Source organism: Oncorhynchus gorbuscha, linkage group LG21, assembly GCF_021184085.1.
Source record: "Oncorhynchus gorbuscha isolate QuinsamMale2020 ecotype Even-year linkage group LG21, OgorEven_v1.0, whole genome shotgun sequence".
Taxonomy (NCBI): domain Eukaryota; kingdom Metazoa; phylum Chordata; class Actinopteri; order Salmoniformes; family Salmonidae; genus Oncorhynchus; species Oncorhynchus gorbuscha.
In genome coordinates, this window is record NC_060193.1 from 3928644 (window position 1) to 3946048 (window position 17405).

The 17405-nt window shown below is 40.5% G+C and overlaps 1 protein-coding gene across 3 annotated transcripts in view; it reads left to right on the top strand.

Moving 5' to 3' along the window:
• The window catches only part of rbm46 (RNA binding motif protein 46), a 34103-nt gene extending 17057 nt beyond the window's left edge, over positions 1–17046 (top strand). For 2 of the 3 annotated variants that reach the window (XM_046319952.1, XM_046319953.1), the window contains exons 12-16: positions 4199–4276; positions 9829–9912; positions 13832–13953; positions 14552–14654; positions 15148–17046. In XM_046319952.1, the coding sequence (XP_046175908.1) occupies positions 4199–4276; positions 9829–9912; positions 13832–13953; positions 14552–14654; positions 15148–15353 (593 nt within the window). In that variant the 3' untranslated portion in view covers positions 15354–17046. Of the gene's footprint in view, positions 1–4198; positions 4277–9828; positions 9913–13831; positions 13954–14551; positions 14660–15147 lie in introns of those variants that run through there. The other variant, XM_046319954.1, reaches the window with a different exon arrangement.
• The last annotated feature ends 359 nt before the right edge of the window (positions 17047–17405 follow it).

Consider the following 17405-nt stretch of genomic DNA (forward strand, 5'->3'; position numbering starts at 1 on the left):
AGCAACAGTAGTAGTTGTAGTAGTAGTAGTAGCAACAGTAGTAGTAGTAACAGCAGTAGTAGTAGCAACAGTAGCAGTAGTAGTAACAGTAGTAGTAGTAGTAACAGTAGTAGTTAGTAACAGTAGTAGTTGCAGCAGTAGTAGTAGTAGCAACAGCAGTAGTAGTAGTAGTAGTAGCAACAGTAGTAGTTGTAGTAGTAGTAGTAGCAACAGTAGTAGTAGTAACAGCAGTAGTAGTAGCAACAGTAGTAGTAGTAATAGTAGTGGTAGTAGTAGCATCAGTACTAGTAGTAGTAGTAACAGTAGTAGTAGTAGTAGCAACAGTAGTAGTAGCATTGGTAGTAGTAGTAGTAGCAACAGTCGTAGTAGTAGCAACAGTAGTAGTAGTAGCAACAGTAGTAGTAGTAGTAACAGTAGTAGTGGTAGTAGTAGTAGCATCGGTAGTAGTAGTAGCATCAGTAGTAATAGTAGTGGTAGTAGTAGTAGTAGTAACAGCAGTAGTAGTAGTAGCAACAGTAGTAGTAACAGTAGTAACAGCAGTAGTAGTAGTAGTAGTAGTAGCAACAGTAGTAGTAGCAACAGCAGTAGTAGTAGTAGTAGCAACAGTAGTAGTAGTAGTAATAGTAGTAGCAGCAGTAGTAGTAGTAGTAACAGCAGTAGTAGTATCAAATCAATCAAATCAAATTTTTTATATAGCCCTTCGTACATCAGCTGATATCTCAAAGTGCTGTACAGAAACCCAGCCTAAAACCCCAAACAGCAAACAATGCAGGTGTAAAAGCACGGTGGCTAGGAAAAACTCCCTAGAAAGGCCAAAACCTAGGAAGAAACCTAGAGAGGAACCGGGCTATGTGGGGTGGCCAGTCCTCTTCTGGCTGTGCCGGGTAGAGATTATAACAGAACATGACCAAGATGTTCAAATGTTCATAAATGACCAGCATGGTCAAATAATAATAAGGCAGAACAGTTGAAACTGGAGCAGCAGCACAGTCAGGTGGACTGGGGACAGCAAGGAGCCATCATGTCAGGTAGTCCTGGGGCATGGTCCTAGGGCTCAGGTCCTCCGAGAGAGAGAAAGAAAGAGAGAATTAGAGAGAGCATATGTGGGGTGGCCAGTCCTCTTCTGGCTGTGCCGGGTAGAGATTATAACAGAACGTGGCCAAGATGTTAAAATGTTCATAAATGACCAGCATGGTTGAATAATAGTAAGGCAGAACAGTTGAAACTGGAGCAGGAGCATGGCCAGGTGGACTGGGGACAGCAAGGAGTCCTCATGTCAGGTAGTCCTGGGACATGGTCCTAGGGCCCAGGCCAGTTGAAACTGGAGCAGCAGCATGGCCAGGTGGACTGGGGACAGCAAGGAGTCATCATGTCAGGTAGTCCTGGGGCATGGTCCTAGGGCTCAGGTCCTCCGAGAGAGAGAAAGAAAGAGAGAAGGAGAGAATTAGAGAACGCACACTTAGATTCACACAGGACACCGAATAGGACAGGAGAAGTACTCCAGATAAACAAACTGACCCTAGCCCCCCGACACATAAACTACTGCAGCATAAGTAGCAACAGTAGTAGTAGTAGTAGTAGTTGCAACAGTAGCAGTAGTAGTAACAGTAGTAGTAGTAGTAACAGTAGTAGTTGCAACAGTAGCAGTAGTAGTAGCAACAGCAGTAGTAGTAGTAGTAGTAGCAACAGTAGTAGTTGTAGTAGTAGTAGTAGCAACAGTAGTAGTAGTAACAGCAGTAGTAGTAGCAACAGTAGTAGTAGTAATAGTAGTGGTAGTAGTAACATCAGTACTAGTAGTAGTAGTAACAGTAGTAGTAGTAGTAGCAACAGTAGTAGTAGTAGCATCGGTAGTAGTAGTAGTAGTAGCAACAGTCGTAGTAGTAGCAACAGTAGTAGTAGTAGCAACAGTAGTAGTAGTAACAGTAGTAATAGTAGTGGTAGTAGTAGTAGTATCGGTAGTAGTAGTAGCATCAGTAGTAATAGTAGTGGTAGTAGTAGTAGTAGTAACAGCAGTAGTAGTAACAGCAGTAGTAACAGTAGTAGTAGTAGTAACAGCAGTAGTAGTAGTAGTAGTAGTAGTAGTAATAGTAGTAGTAGTAGTAACAGCTGTAGTAGTAGCAACAGTAGTAGTAGTAGTAGTTGCAACAGTAGCAGTAGTAGTAACAGTAGTAGTAGTAGTAACAGTAGTAGTTGCAACAGTAGTAGTAGTAGCAACATCAGTAGTAGTAGTAGCAACAGTAGTAGTTGTAGTAGTAGTAGCAACAGTAGTAGTAGTAACAGCAGTAGTAGTAGCAACAGTAGTAGTAGTAGCAACCGTAGTAGTAGTAGCAACAGCAGTAGTAGTAGTAGCAACAGTAGTAGTAACAGTAGTAACAGCAGTAGTAGTAGTAGCAACAGTAGTAGTAGTAGTAGTAGTAGTATTAGCAACAGTAGTAGAAGTAGTAGCAGCAGTAGTTGCAACAGTAGTAGTAGTAGTAGCAACAGTAGTAGTAGTAGCAACAATAGTAGTAGTAGCAGCCGTAGTTGCAACAGTAGTAGTAGTAACAGTAGTAGTTGCAACAGTAGCAGCAGTAGTTGCAACAGTAGAAATAATAGTAGCAACAGTAGCAACAGTAGTAGTAGTAACAGTAGTAGTAGTAGTAGCAACAGTAGTAGTAGTAGTAGCAACAGTAGTAGTAGTAGTAACAGTAGTAGTAGTAGTAGCAACAGCAGTAGTAGTAGTAGCAACAGTAGTAGTAGTAGTAACAGTAGTAGTAGTAGTAGTAGTAACAGTAGTAGTAGTAGTAGCAACAGCAGTAGTAGTAGTAGCAACCGTAGTAGTAGTAGTAACAATAGTAGTAATAGTAGTAGCAGCATCAGTACTAGTAGTAGTAGTAACAGTAGTAGTAGTAGTAGTAGTAACAGCAGTAGTAGTAGTAGCAACAGTAGTAGCAGCAGTAGTAGTAGTAGTAACAGCAGTAGTAGTAGCAACAGTAGTAGTAGTAGTAGTAGTAACAGTAGTAGTAGTAACAGTAGTAGTAGTTGTAGCAGTAGAAGCAGCAGTAGTTGTAACAGTAGCAGTTGCAACAGTAGTAGCAGTAGCAACAGTAGTAGTAGTAACAGCAGCAGTAGTTGCAACAGTAGTAGTAGTAACAGTAGCAGTTGCAACAGTAGTAGTAGTAACAGTAGTAGTAGTTGTAGCAGTAGTAGCAGCAGTAGTGGTAGTAACAGTAGTAGTAACAGCAGTAGTAGTAGTAACAGTAGTAGTAATAGTAGTGGTAGTAACAGTAGTAGTAATAGTAACAGCAGTAGTAGTAGTAACAGTAGTAGTGGTAGTAACAGCTGTAGTAGTAGTAACAGTAGTAGTAGTAGTAACAGTAGTAGTAGAAACAGTAGTAGTAGTAACAGCAGCAGCAGTAGTAGTAGTAGAAACAGTAGTAGCAGTAGTAGTAGTAGTAGTAGAAACAGTAGTAGTAGTAGTGGTAGTAGTAGTAACAGCAGCAGTAGCAGTAGTAGTAACAGTAGTAGTAACAGTAGTAGTACTAACAGCAGTAGTAGTAACAGTAGTAGTACTATCAGCAGTAGTAGTAGTAGTAGTAGTAGTAGTAGAAACAGTAGTTGTAGTAGTAATAGTAGTTGTAGTAGTAATAGCAGTAGCAGCAGTAGTAATAGTAGTGGTAGTAGTAATAGTAGTAGTAATAGTAGTTGTAGTAGTAGTAGAAACAGTAGTTGTAGTAATAGTAGTTGTAGTAATAGCAGTAGCAGCAGTAGTAACAGTAGTGGTAGTAGTAATAGTAGTTGTAGTAGTAATAGTAGTTGTAGTAGTAATAGCAGTAGCAGCAGTAGTAATAGTAGTGGTAGTAGTAATAGTAGTAGTAATAGTAGTTGTAGTAGTAGTAGAAACAGTAGTTGTAGTAATAGTAGTTGTAGTAGTAATAGTAGTTGTAGTAGTAATAGCAGTAATAGTAGTGGTAGTAGTAATAGTAGTAGTAATAGTAGTTGTAGTAGTAATAATAGTTGTAGTAATAGTAGTAATAGCAGTAGCAGCAGTAGTAGTAGTAGTAGTAATAGTAGTAGTAGTAGAAACAGTAGTTATAGTAGTAATAGTAGTTGTAGTAGTAGTAATAGCAGTAGCAGCAGTAGTAATAGTAGTTGTAACTGTAATATCAAGAAGTAACTGTGGTGCACATTGATGTTCTAAACTTATTGGTGTATTTAGGAGGAGGAGGGATGGAGGTAGGGACTCCTCTACGACCTCTCAGCCTACCTCGCCTGGAGAGTCTTTACATTGGAACAGGTCAGTGTGTCTGTGGGACGGGAGCGTGTAATATATGATGATGATGAAGATGGTCTCTAGGAACAGGTTGTGTGTAATATATGATGATGATGATGATGATGATGAAGGTGGTCAGTGTAGGAACAGGTTGTGTGTAATATATGATGATGATGAAGGTGGTCTGTCTGTAGGAACAGGTTGTGTGTAATATATGATGATGATGATGAAGGTGGTCAGTGTAGGAACAGGTTGTGTGTAATATATGATGATGATGAAGGTGGTCTGTCTGTAGGAACAGGTTGTGTGTAATATATGATGATGATGATGAAGGTGGTCTGTCTGTAGGAACAGGTTGTGTGTAATATATGATGATGATGATGAAGGTGGTCAGTGTAGGAACAGGTTGTGTGTAATATATGATGATGATGATGATGATGATGAAGGTGGTCTGTCTGTAGGAACAGGTTGTGTGTAATATATGATGGTGATGATGAAGGTGGTCAGTCTGTAGGAACAGGTTGTGTGTAAATGATGATGATGATGAAGGTGGTCTGTCTGTGGGAACAGGTTGTGTGTAATATATGGTGATGATGAAGGTGGTCTGTCTGTAGGAACAGGTTGTGTGTAATATATGATGATGATGATGATGAAGGTGGTCTGTCTGTAGGAACAGGTTGTGTGTAATATATTATGATGATGATGATGATGATGAAGGTGGTCTGTCTGTGGGAACAGGTTGTGTGTAATATATGATGATGATGATGATGATGAAGGTGGTCTGTCTGTAGGAACAGGTTGTGTGTAATATATGATGATGATGATGAAGGTGGTCAGTCTGTAGGAACAGGTTGTGTGTAATATATGATGATGATGATGAAGGTGGTCTGTCTGTAGGAACAGGTTGTGTGTAATATATGGTGATGATGAAGGTGGTCTGTCTGTAGGAACAGGTTGTGTGTAATATATGATGATGATGATGAAGGTGGTCTGTCTGTAGGAACAGGTTGTGTGTAATATATGGTGATGATGAAGGTGGTCTGTCTGTAGGAACAGGTTGTGTGTAAATGATGATGATGATGATGATGATGAAGGTGGTCTGTCTGTGGGAACAGGTTGTGTGTAATATATGGTGATGATGAAGGTGGTCTGTCTGTAGGAACAGGTTGTGTGTAATATATGATGATGATGATGATGATGATGAAGGTGGTCTGTCTGTAGGAACAGGTTGTGTGTAATATATGATGATGATGAAGGTGGTCTCTAGGAACAGGTTGTGTGTAATATATGGTGATGATGAAGGTGGTCTGTCTGTGGGAACAGGTTGTGTGTAATATATGGTGATGATGAAGGTGGTCTGTCTGTAGGAACAGGTTGTGTGTAATATATGATGATGATGATGAAGGTGGTCAGTCTGTAGGAACAGGTTGTGTGTAATATATGATGATGATGATGATGATGATGAAGGTGGTCTGTCTGTAGGAACAGGTTGTGTGTAATATATGATGATGATGATGAAGGTGGTCTGTCTGTAGGAACAGGTTGTGTGTAATATATGATGATGATGATAATGATGATGAAGGTGGTCTGTCTGTAGGAACAGGTTGTGTGTAATATATGATGATGAAGGTGGTCTGTCTGTAGGAACAGGTTGTGTGTAATATATGATGATGATGATGATGATGATGATGAAGGTGGTCTGTCTGTAGGAACAGGTTGTGTGTAATATATGATGATGATGATGATGATGATGATGAAGGTGGTCTGTCTGTGGGAACAGGTTGTGTGTAATATATGATGATGATGATGATGATGATGAAAGTGGTCTGTCTGTGGGAACAGGTTGTGTGTAATATATGATGATGATGAAGGTGGTCTCTAGGAACAGGTTGTTTGTAATATATGGTGATGATGAAGGTGGTCTCTAGGAACAGGTTGTGTGTAATATATGGTGATGAAGGTGGTCTGTCTGTAGGAACAGGTTGTGTGTAATATATGGTGATGATGAAGGTGGTCTCTAGGAACAGGTTGTGTGTAATATATGATGATGATGAAGGTGGTCTGTCAGTAGGAACAGGTTGTGTGTAATATATGATGATGATGATGATGAAGGTGGTCAGTGTAGGAACAGGTTGTGTGTAATATATGATGATGATGAAGGTGGTCTGTCTGTAGGAACAGGTTGTGTGTAATATATGATGATGATGATGATGAAGGTGGTCTGTCTGTGGGAACAGGTTGTGTGTAATATATGATGATGATGATGAAGGTGGTCTGTCAGTAGGAACAGGTTGTGTGTAATATATGATGATGATGAAGGTGGTCTGTCTGTAGGAACAGGTTGTGTGTAATATATGATGATGATGATGATGATGAAGGTGGTCTGTCTGTAGGAACAGGTTGTGTGTAATATATGATGATGATGATGATGATGAAGGTGGTCTGTCTGTAGGAACAGGTTGTGTGTAATATATGATGATGATGATGAAGGTGGTCTGTCAGTAGGAACAGGTTGTGTGTAATATATGATGATGATGAAGGTGGTCAGTCTGTAGGAACAGGTTGTGTGTAATATATGATGATGATGATGAAGGTGGTCTGTCTGTAGGAACAGGTTGTGTGTAATATATGGTGATGATGAAGGTGGTCTGTCTGTAGGAACAGGTTGTGTGTAATATATGATGATGATGATGAAGGTGGTCTGTCTGTAGGAACAGGTTGTGTGTAATAATATATGGTGATGATGAAGGTGGTCTGTCTGTAGGAACAGGTTGTGTGTAAATGATGATGATGATGATGATGATGAAGGTGGTCTGTCTGTGGGAACAGGTTGTGTGTAATATATGGTGATGATGAAGGTGGTCTGTCTGTAGGAACAGGTTGTGTGTAATATATGATGATGATGATGATGATGATGAAGGTGGTCTGTCTGTAGGAACAGGTTGTGTGTAATATATGATGATGATGAAGGTGGTCTCTAGGAACAGGTTGTGTGTAATATATGGTGATGATGAAGGTGGTCTGTCTGTGGGAACAGGTTGTGTGTAATATATGGTGATGATGAAGGTGGTCTGTCTGTAGGAACAGGTTGTGTGTAATATATGATGATGATGATGAAGGTGGTCTGTCTGTAGGAACAGGTTGTGTGTAATATATGATGATGATGATGATGAAGGTGGTCTGTCTGTAGGAACAGGTTGTGTGTAATATATGATGATGATGATGAAGGTGGTCTGTCTGTAGGAACAGGTTGTGTGTAATATATGATGATGATGATAATGATGATGAAGGTGGTCTGTCTGTAGGAACAGGTTGTGTGTAATATATGATGATGAAGGTGGTCTGTCTGTAGGAACAGGTTGTGTGTAATATATGATGATGATGAAGGTGGTCTGTCTGTAGGAACAGGTTGTGTGTAATATATGATGATGATGATGATGATGAAGGTGGTCTGTCTGTGGGAACAGGTTGTGTGTAATATATGATGATGATGATGATGATGATGAAAGTGGTCTGTCTGTGGGAACAGGTTGTGTGTAATATATGATGATGATGAAGGTGGTCTCTAGGAACAGGTTGTTTGTAATATATGGTGATGATGAAGGTGGTCTCTAGGAACAGGTTGTGTGTAATATATGGTGATGAAGGTGGTCTGTCTGTAGGAACAGGTTGTGTGTAATATATGGTGATGATGAAGGTGGTCTCTAGGAACAGGTTGTGTGTAATATATGATGATGATGAAGGTGGTCTGTCAGTAGGAACAGGTTGTGTGTAATATATGATGATGATGAAGGTGGTCTGTCTGTAGGAACAGGTTGTGTGTAATATATGATGATGATGAAGGTGGTCTGTCTGTAGGAACAGGTTGTGTGTAATATATGATGATGATGAAGGTGGTCTGTCTGTAGGAACAGGTTGTGTGTAATATATGATGATGATGATGATGAAGGTGGTCAGTGTAGGAACAGGTTGTGTGTAATATATGATGATGATGAAGGTGGTCTGTCTGTAGGAACAGGTTGTGTGTAATATATGATGATGATGATGATGATGATGATGATGAAGGTGGTCTGTCTGTGGGAACAGGTTGTGTGTAATATATGATGATGATGAAGGTGGTCTGTCAGTAGGAACAGGTTGTGTGTAATATATGATGATGATGAAGGTGGTCTGTCTGTGGGAACAGGTTGTGTGTAATATATGATGATGATGATGATGAAGGTGGTCTGTCTGTGGGAACAGGTTGTGTGTAATAAATGGTGATGATGATGATGAAGGTGATCTGTCTGTAGGAACAGGTTGTGTGTAATATATGATGATGATGATGATGATGAAGGTATTCTGTCTGTAGGAACAGGTTGTGTGTGTAATATGATGATGATGATGATGATGATGATGAAGGTGGTCTGTCTGTAGGAACAGGTTGTGTGTAATATATGATGATGATGATGATGAAGGTGGTCAGTGTAGGAACAGGTTGTGTGTAATATATGATGATGATGAAGGTGGTCTGTCTGTAGGAACAGGTTGTGTGTAATATATGATGATGATGATGATGATGAAGGTGGTCTGTCTGTAGGAACAGGTTGTGTGTAATATATGATGATGATGATGATGATGATGATGAAGGTGGTCTGTCTGTAGGAACAGGTTGTGTGTAATATATGATGATGAAGGTGGTCTGTCTGTAGGAACAGGTTGTGTGTAATATATGATGATGATGATGATGATGATGAAGGTGGTCTGTCTGTAGGAACAGGTTGTGTGTAATATATGATGTATAATGATCTCTATATAGGAACAGGGGATGTAGAGAGGTGTGTGTAATATATGATGATGATGATGAAGGTGGTGTCTAGGAGGAACAGGTTGTGTGTAATATATGATGATGTTGATGATGATGATGAAGGTGGTGTCTGGAGGAAGAGGTTGTGTGTAATATATGATGTATAATGATCTCTATATAGGAACAGGGGATGTAGAGGGTGTGTGTAATATATGATGATGATGATGATGATGATGATGATGAAGGTGGTGTCTAGGAGGGGATGTAGAGGTTGTGTGTAATATATGATGTATAATGATGATATAGGAACAGGGGATGTAGAGGGGTGTGTGTAATATATGATGATGATGATGATGATGAAGGTGGTGTCTAGGAGGGGATGTAGAGAGGTGTGTGTAATATATGATGAATAATGATCTCTATATAGGAACAGGGGATATAGAGGGGTGTGTGTAATATATGATGATGATGATGATGATGATGAAGGTGGTGTCTAGGAGGGGATGTAGAGAGGTGTGTGTAATATATGATGAATAATGATCTCTATATAGGAACAGGGGATATAGAGGGGTGTGTGTAATATATGATGATGATGATGATGAAGGTGGTGTCTAGGAGGGGATGTAGAGAGGTGTGTGTAATATATGATGTATAATGATCTCTATATAGGAACAGGGGATATAGAGGGGTGTGTGTAATATATGATGATGATGATGATGATGAAGGTGGTGTCTAGGAGGGGATGTAGAGAGGTGTGTGTAATATATGATGTATAATGATCTCTATATAGGAACAGGGGATGTAGAGAGGTGTGTGTATCCCATCTTCGCTGGCTCCAGTCTCTCCCCCACCAGCCTGCTGTCACTCAAACCAGGTGAGGATTAGGGTTGCAAAAGTTTGGTTTTAAAAAATCCCATGATTTCTAGATATCCTGTTTAAAAGATTCCCAGAATCAGGAAATCCATATACATTTACATTACATTTAAGTCATTTAGCAGACGCTCTTATCCAGAGCGACTTACAAATTGGTGCATTCACCTTATGACATCCAGTGGGACAGTCACTTAACAATAGTGCATCTAAAACTTAGGGGGTGGGGTGAAGGATTACTTATCCTATCCTAGGTATTCCTTAAAGAGGTGGGGTTTCAGGTGTCTCCGGAAGGTGGTGATTGACTCCGCTGTCCTGGCGTCGTGAGGGAGTTTGTTCCACCATTGGGGGGCCAGGGCAGCGAACAGTTTTGACTGGGCTGAGCGGGAGCTGTACTTCCTCAGTGGTAGGGAGGCGAGCAGGCCAGAGGTGGATGAACGCAGTGCCCTTGTTTGGGTGTAGGGCCTGATCAGAGCCTGGAGGTACTGAGGTGCCGTTCCCCTCACAGCTCCGTAGGCAAGCACCATGGTCTTGTAGCGGATGCGAGCTTCAACTGGAAACCAGTGGAGAGAGCGGAGGAGCGGGGTGACGTGAGAGAACTTGGGAAGGTTGAACACCAGACGGGCTGCGGCGTTCTGGATGAGTTGAAGGGGTTTAATGGCACAGGCAGGGAGCCCAGCCAACAGCGAGTTGCAGTAATCCAGACGGGAGATGACAAGTGCCTGGATGAGGACCTGCGCCGCTTCCTGTGTGAGGCAGGGTCGTACTCTGCGGATGTTGTAGAGCATGAACCTACAGGAACGGGCCACCGCCTTGATGTTGGTTGAGAACGACAGGGTGTTGTCCAGGATCACGCCAAGGTTCTTGGCGCTCTGGGAGGAGGACACAATGGAGTTGTCAACCGTGATGGCGAGATCATGGAACGGGCAGTCCTTCCCCGGGAGGAAGAGCAGCTCCGTCTTGCCGAGGTTCAGCTTGAGGTGGTGATCCGTCATCCACACTGATATGTCTGCCAGACATGCAGAGATGCGATTCACCACCTGGTCATCAGAAGGGGGAAAGGAGAAGATTAATTGTGTGTCGTCTGCATAGCAATGATAAGAGAGACCATGTGAGGTTATGACAGAGCCAAGTGACTTGGTGTATAGCGAGAATAGGAGAGGGCCAACCTGCTGATGATGATTATGATGATCATATTATATTATGATATTATGATTGTGATATTATTATATTATATACAGTGCATTCAGAAAGCATTCAGACCCCTTCTCTTTTTCCAAATGGTTTACATCACAGCCTTTAAACAGCCTTACACACAAATTTAAAAATCATCATCAATCTACACACAACACTCTATAATGACAAAGCAAAAATATATAGATATTTTTAGAAATGTTTGCTAATTTATTAAAAAATAAAACCATCTTATTTACGTAAGTATTCAGATCCTTGGCCTGAATGCCAAGCGTCATGTCTGGAGGAAACCAGGCACCGCTCATCACCTGGCCAATACCATCCCTACGGTGAAGCATGGTGGTGGCAGCATGATGCTATGGGGATTATTTTCAGCGGCAAGAACTGGGAGACTAGTTAGGCTCGAGGGGGAAATGAACGGAGCAAAGTACAGAGAGATCCTTGATGAAAACCTGCTCCAGAGCACTCAGGACCTCAGACAGGGGCAAAGGTTCACCTTCCAACAGCACAATTACCCGAAACACACAGCCAAGACATTGCAGGAGTGGCTTCGGAACAAGTCTCTGAATGTACTTGAGTGACCCAGCCAGAGCCAGGATTTGAACCCGATCGAACATCTCTGGAGAGACCTGAAAATAGCTGTGCAGCGATGCTCCCCATCCAACCTGACAGAGGTGTAGAGGATTTGCAGAGAAGAATGGAAGAAACTCCCCAAATGCAGGTGTGCCAAGCTTGTAACGTCGTACCCAATAAGACTCAAGGCTGAAATCACTGTCGAAGGTGCTGAAGTACTGAGTGAAGGGTCTGAATACTTATGTAAATGTCATATTTCAGGTTTCAGGTTTATAATACATTTGCAAAAAAAACTAAACCTGTTTTTGCTTTCATTATGGGGTATTGTGATGTCATTATGGGGTATTGTGATGTCATTATGGGGTATTGTGATGTCATTATGGGTTATTGTGATGTCATTATGGGGTATTGTGTGTAGATTGATGAGGGAGAAAAAACTATTTAATCAATTTTAGAACAAGGCTGTAACATCACAAAATGTGGAAAAAGTCAAGGGGTCTGAATACTTTCCGAATGCTCTATATGTTGTTCACAAATCAAATCAAATATACATTTTAATTTGTCACATGCGCCGAATACAACAGGTTACTTACTGCGAAAAGCTTACTTACAAGCCCTTAATAACCAACAATACAGTTTTTGGAAAATAGAATTATGAAAATATTTACTGAATAAACTAAAGTAACGAGGCTACTGTTGAAGTCGGAAGTTTACATACACTGACAGGCTGACCACACGCGAGCGTTGCAAAATAAATTTAGAAATATATGTTATTCAATTATTGCACCCACACTGCTTGCGTGCGTCAACGAGCATCTGCGTTGCCACGGGCTAAAATAGAAGTCCTTTCTATTTCTGACGCAGATCGCGCTGCAAGTCCTGCCTCTCCAATCTCCTCATTGGTTATACCCACGTGGGTTATTGAAAGAAGAACCGTGTTGCCGGTCGGTATAGTAATACCATGAAAGTTTAGATGCCAATCACCATATAAGTTCAAAGATGAAAAAGCCTGGAAGGAGGAGAGATGACTAGAAACGATTCGGGTTGACCGTTTTATGTGTGGATTAATTGGTGGAGTAGAGGACCTTGTGCATTTCAGGTAAAATAACAACTCAATGTTTATATCCCAGGACAAATTAGCTTGCAACAGCAAGCTAGCTAAATAAGACAAATTAGCTATCAACAGCAAGCTGCACTTGGCTGATTCTCTTTTGATTTTCCCACGATGTCAATCAAAGAGGCACTGAGTTTGACGGGTAGAAGGGTAGCCTTGAAATACAGGAGCAACAGTATATCCTTCACGTCAGACTCATTAAAGAAACATTTCTTTGTCCAGTTCGAGGTGAGTAATGGCTGTTCTGATGTCCAGAAGCTCTTTTCGGTCTTTTCGGTGGCAGAAACATTATGTACAAAATAAGTTACAAACAATGCGAGGGAAGAACACAATGTAGCACAATTGGTTAGGAGCCCGTTGAAACGGCAGCCATTCCTTCTGGCGCCATTATCAATCTAGGTCAGTTTAGTTCAGCGGTAACTCTGCTAGAGTACTACTGCTATAAGAACAGCTGGGCTCTACCTGAGTACTACCTCTACTACTAATAATACTATATAATATACTGTAATAATACTATATATGTTGTTACTAGGTCAGTTTAGTTCAGCAGTGACTCTGACTCTGTACTACTGCTATAAGAACAGCTGGGCTCTACCTCTACTACTAATAATACTATATAATATACTGTAATAATACTATATATGTTGTTACTAGGTCAGTTTAGTTCAGCGGTAACTCTGCTAGAGTACTACTGCTATAAGAACAGCTGGGCTCTACCTGAGTACTACCTCTACTACTAATAATACTATATAATATACTGTAATAATACTATATATGTTGTTACTAGGTCAGTTTAGTTCAGCGGTGACTCTGCTAGAGTACTACTGCTATAAGAACAGCTGGGCTCTACCTCTACTACTAATAATACTATATAATATACTGTAATAATACTATATATGTTGTTACTAGGTCAGTTTAGTTCAGCGGTAACTCTGCTAGAGTACTACTGCTATAAGAACAGCTGGGCTCTACCTGAGTACTACCTCTACTACTAATAATACTATATAATATACTGTAATAATACTATATATGTTGTTACTAGGTCAGTTTAGTTCAGCGGTGACTCTGCTAGAGTACTACTGCTATAAGAACAGCTGGGCTCTACCTGAGTACTACCTCTACTCTACACTGGGACAAGAGGGGAAGCTAATGCTCATATACAAGGTGGGTATATGTCTCATTAATTAATTTGTTGTTAATTAGTACTTTCATTCATTTTGATTTTACCTTTATTTAACTAGGCAAGGCAGTTAAGAACAAAATCTTATTTTCAATGACGGCCTAGGAACAGTGGGTTAACTGCCTGTTCAGGGGCAGAACGACAGATTTGTATCTCGTCAGCTCGGGGATTTGAACTTGCAACCTTCCGGGTACTAGTCCAATGCTCTAACCGCTAGGCTACCCTGCCATTTATTCAGTCATTATTTTCACCACCTTTACTACTACTACACACTATTTACCAAAAACAAACATTCCTACAACGATCTAGTCTGGCTGACCCACGTGACTACACAGCAGTCTACAAAATACTTTTGAGAGCTGGTGTCAGCCATATGAACAACGACTTAAATGAATGTACCTCGTCATACATAGACCTATAGGAAGTAGTCTGGAAAGGCAGCAACCCAAGTTACAGCCGACCACTAGGATCATACTGTATCTCTGAACCATGTTCTGATTTAACTACATCTCTAAGATTTTTTTTTTGGGGGGGGCATCCTTTTAATTCTCCTGTCTGCGCGTGTGTGTTTGTGTCCGTTAGGTCGTGATCTCTTCGACGAGGAGTAGCTTCATGCCAGACAAGGTGTGTACGGTGTTGGAGGACGCTAAGGAGCTGGCAGCCCAGAATGCACTCTGGAACCTGGGTTAGTAATTAAACACGCGCTTAACACCTTGACACTTGTTAGAGCAGTGACTCATAACCGGTGGCATCCTTTAATGTGGTCCGCGATGGGATTTAGGGGGAAAGTATTATTTGTGGATTTTTTTTTAATAATGACTATTTAACGTTTATAATAATAATAATATAATAATAATATATGCCATTTAGCAGACGCTTTTATCCAAAGCGACTTACAGTCATGTGTGCATACATTCTACGTATGGGTGGTCCCGGGGATCGAACCCACTACCCTGGCGTTACAAGCGCCATGCTCTACCAACTGAGCTACAGAAGGACCATTAGTAATAATAGTAATAATAATAATAATAATAGTAATAATAATATACCTGGTTAAAAGTATGTCGAAATTATTATGGACCTGTATCTTTTAAAATAAAAGTTTGCGATCAATTGACCGATTATTATTATTATTTTTTTTTTAACTGTTCTCTCTACTCTATCCCTTCCTCTCTCAGACTGTTCCTTCCTCAACGGTAGTTCCCCGGGTTCGCTCTCTCCTCCTCTTCCTCCCGTCTCCTACGGTTCTCTCTCTCCTCCTCCTGTCTCCAACAGCCCCGGTCTCCTCTCATACGGCTGTACCAGAGCCTTCCCCTACCCTCTCTCTCCCACCACCCCACAGAGACTCTATATCCCCCCTAATCAGAACCCTGCCTTCTTCTGATCATCCCTCCATCATCGCCCGCTGTGTGAGAGGAGGGAACACAGGGATGGCGGAGGTGAACAACATCCACTATGTGCCTAGTTTGTTACGGAGACATTTTACCTTTGTGTTGGATGTTTGGTTGGTTTCGTTTTTTGGGGTTGTTTGGTTTTCAAAAGACGGCCATTCTGTAATTCATGTGTTAAGTTGACTCAGGAAGGGCTGCATTCATTCTGCTCACAGTGTTACTCTATGCGGCAAAGGTACATGCTAAGTGGGATCCCTCCGGACGTCTAACTCTGACGTCACCCCGTTTGAAGTTGACATTTAAAATTGTTACGGTTAAGTTTAGGGTTAAGAAGAGGGTTAAGTTTAGGGTTAAGCAGAGGGTTAAGAAGAGGGTTAAGTTTAGGGTTAAGGTACGGGTAGGGTTTTAGGGTAGGGTTGGGTTGTCCTAAGGATCCCACATAGCATCTACCCAAACCCCATAGGTCGGGTAAACAAGGGAATTATAGATCAAACTGAAGAAAACTTCATTTACTTTAGCGCTTATTTTATATCTTGGCAATAATGATACTTGAATAGTATTGACTTTTGACCATATGTATTTATAAAACATGATTTAAAAATTTAGTGACTTTTTTTTATTTTTTACTTTAAATGTACTGTATTTTATTTTTACGTCATCCACCTATTATATTTTATGGCAGTATATTTAGTTTCTATTTTATCGTATAATATTCCAATATCAAACAATGTCAAAATTCTGTACTGAAAAAAAAAATCTACTTCTATTTTGTTATTCAATTAATTAATTATTTATTAGCAGCTGGTGATTTTGAACAACAAAGTGAAATCAAGTGAGCAGATCTAAATGGAAAAGCCGATGTGTAAAGACAATCCCAAATGGTTCCGTCGCAGAATATATTTATTGAGATTTAAATATTGAATATTATTATTATTAACATTATAAGACATAGCGATCATCAACAAGACAGCGTTGCCTCTCCTCCTAAATATTCACTTTTCATTTTGTTGTCTTTTTTTAAAAATGTCATTTACAGTTTTTGTTTAAAAAAAAAAAAGTTATTTAAAGGGATACTGTGGGATTTAAAGGGATACTGTGGGATTCATTAAAGGGATACTGTGGTATTTAAAGGGATAGTGTGGGATTCGTTAAAGGGATACTGTGTGATTCATTAAAGGGATACTGTGGGATTTAAAAGGATACTGTGGGAATTAAAGGGATACTGTGGGATTTAAAGGGATACTGTGCTAGCATAAATGGTATCTACAGAGTTCATCTGACTGAGGAAGTAGATTTTTAAAATAATTTAAAAAAGAAATCCTGAAGTATCCTTTTAAATGAACAAAACTGACATGTACTGAGGCAGTGATACCGGTCCATATTGTCTCTCCAGTTGGTTCCGTTGACCGCCGGGAACACACACACACACACACACACCGGTACAGATACACACACACACCGGTACAGAAAAACACACACACACACCGGTACAGATATACACACCGGTAAATAAATTCCAAAAGTTCAATAATTTTTCTCCAGCAGTTGTTTTGTTTACTCTTCGTTGTTATGGTTTCCTCCCATGTTGTTCTCATGGGGTGCTCAGTTTGTGTGTCCTAAATGGAACCCTAGTCCCTATATAGTGCACTACTTTAGACCCTATTCCCTATATAGTGTACTACTTTAGACCCTATTCCCTATATAGTGTACTACTTTAGACCCTATTCCCAATATAGTGCACTACTTTAGACCCTATTCCCTATATAGTGCACTACTTTAGACCCTATTCCCTATATAGTGTACTACTTTAGACCCTATTCCCAATATAGTGCACTACTTTAGACCAGGACTGGCACCCTAGTCCCTATATAGTGCACTACTTTAGACCAGGACTGGCACCCTATTCCCTATATAGTGCACTACTTTAGACCAGAGCCCTATTCCCTATATAGTGCACAATATAGGGAAAAGAGTCTAAAGTAGTGCACTATATAGGGAATAGGGCTCTGGTCTATAGTAGTCCCCTTTATAGGGAATAGGGCTCT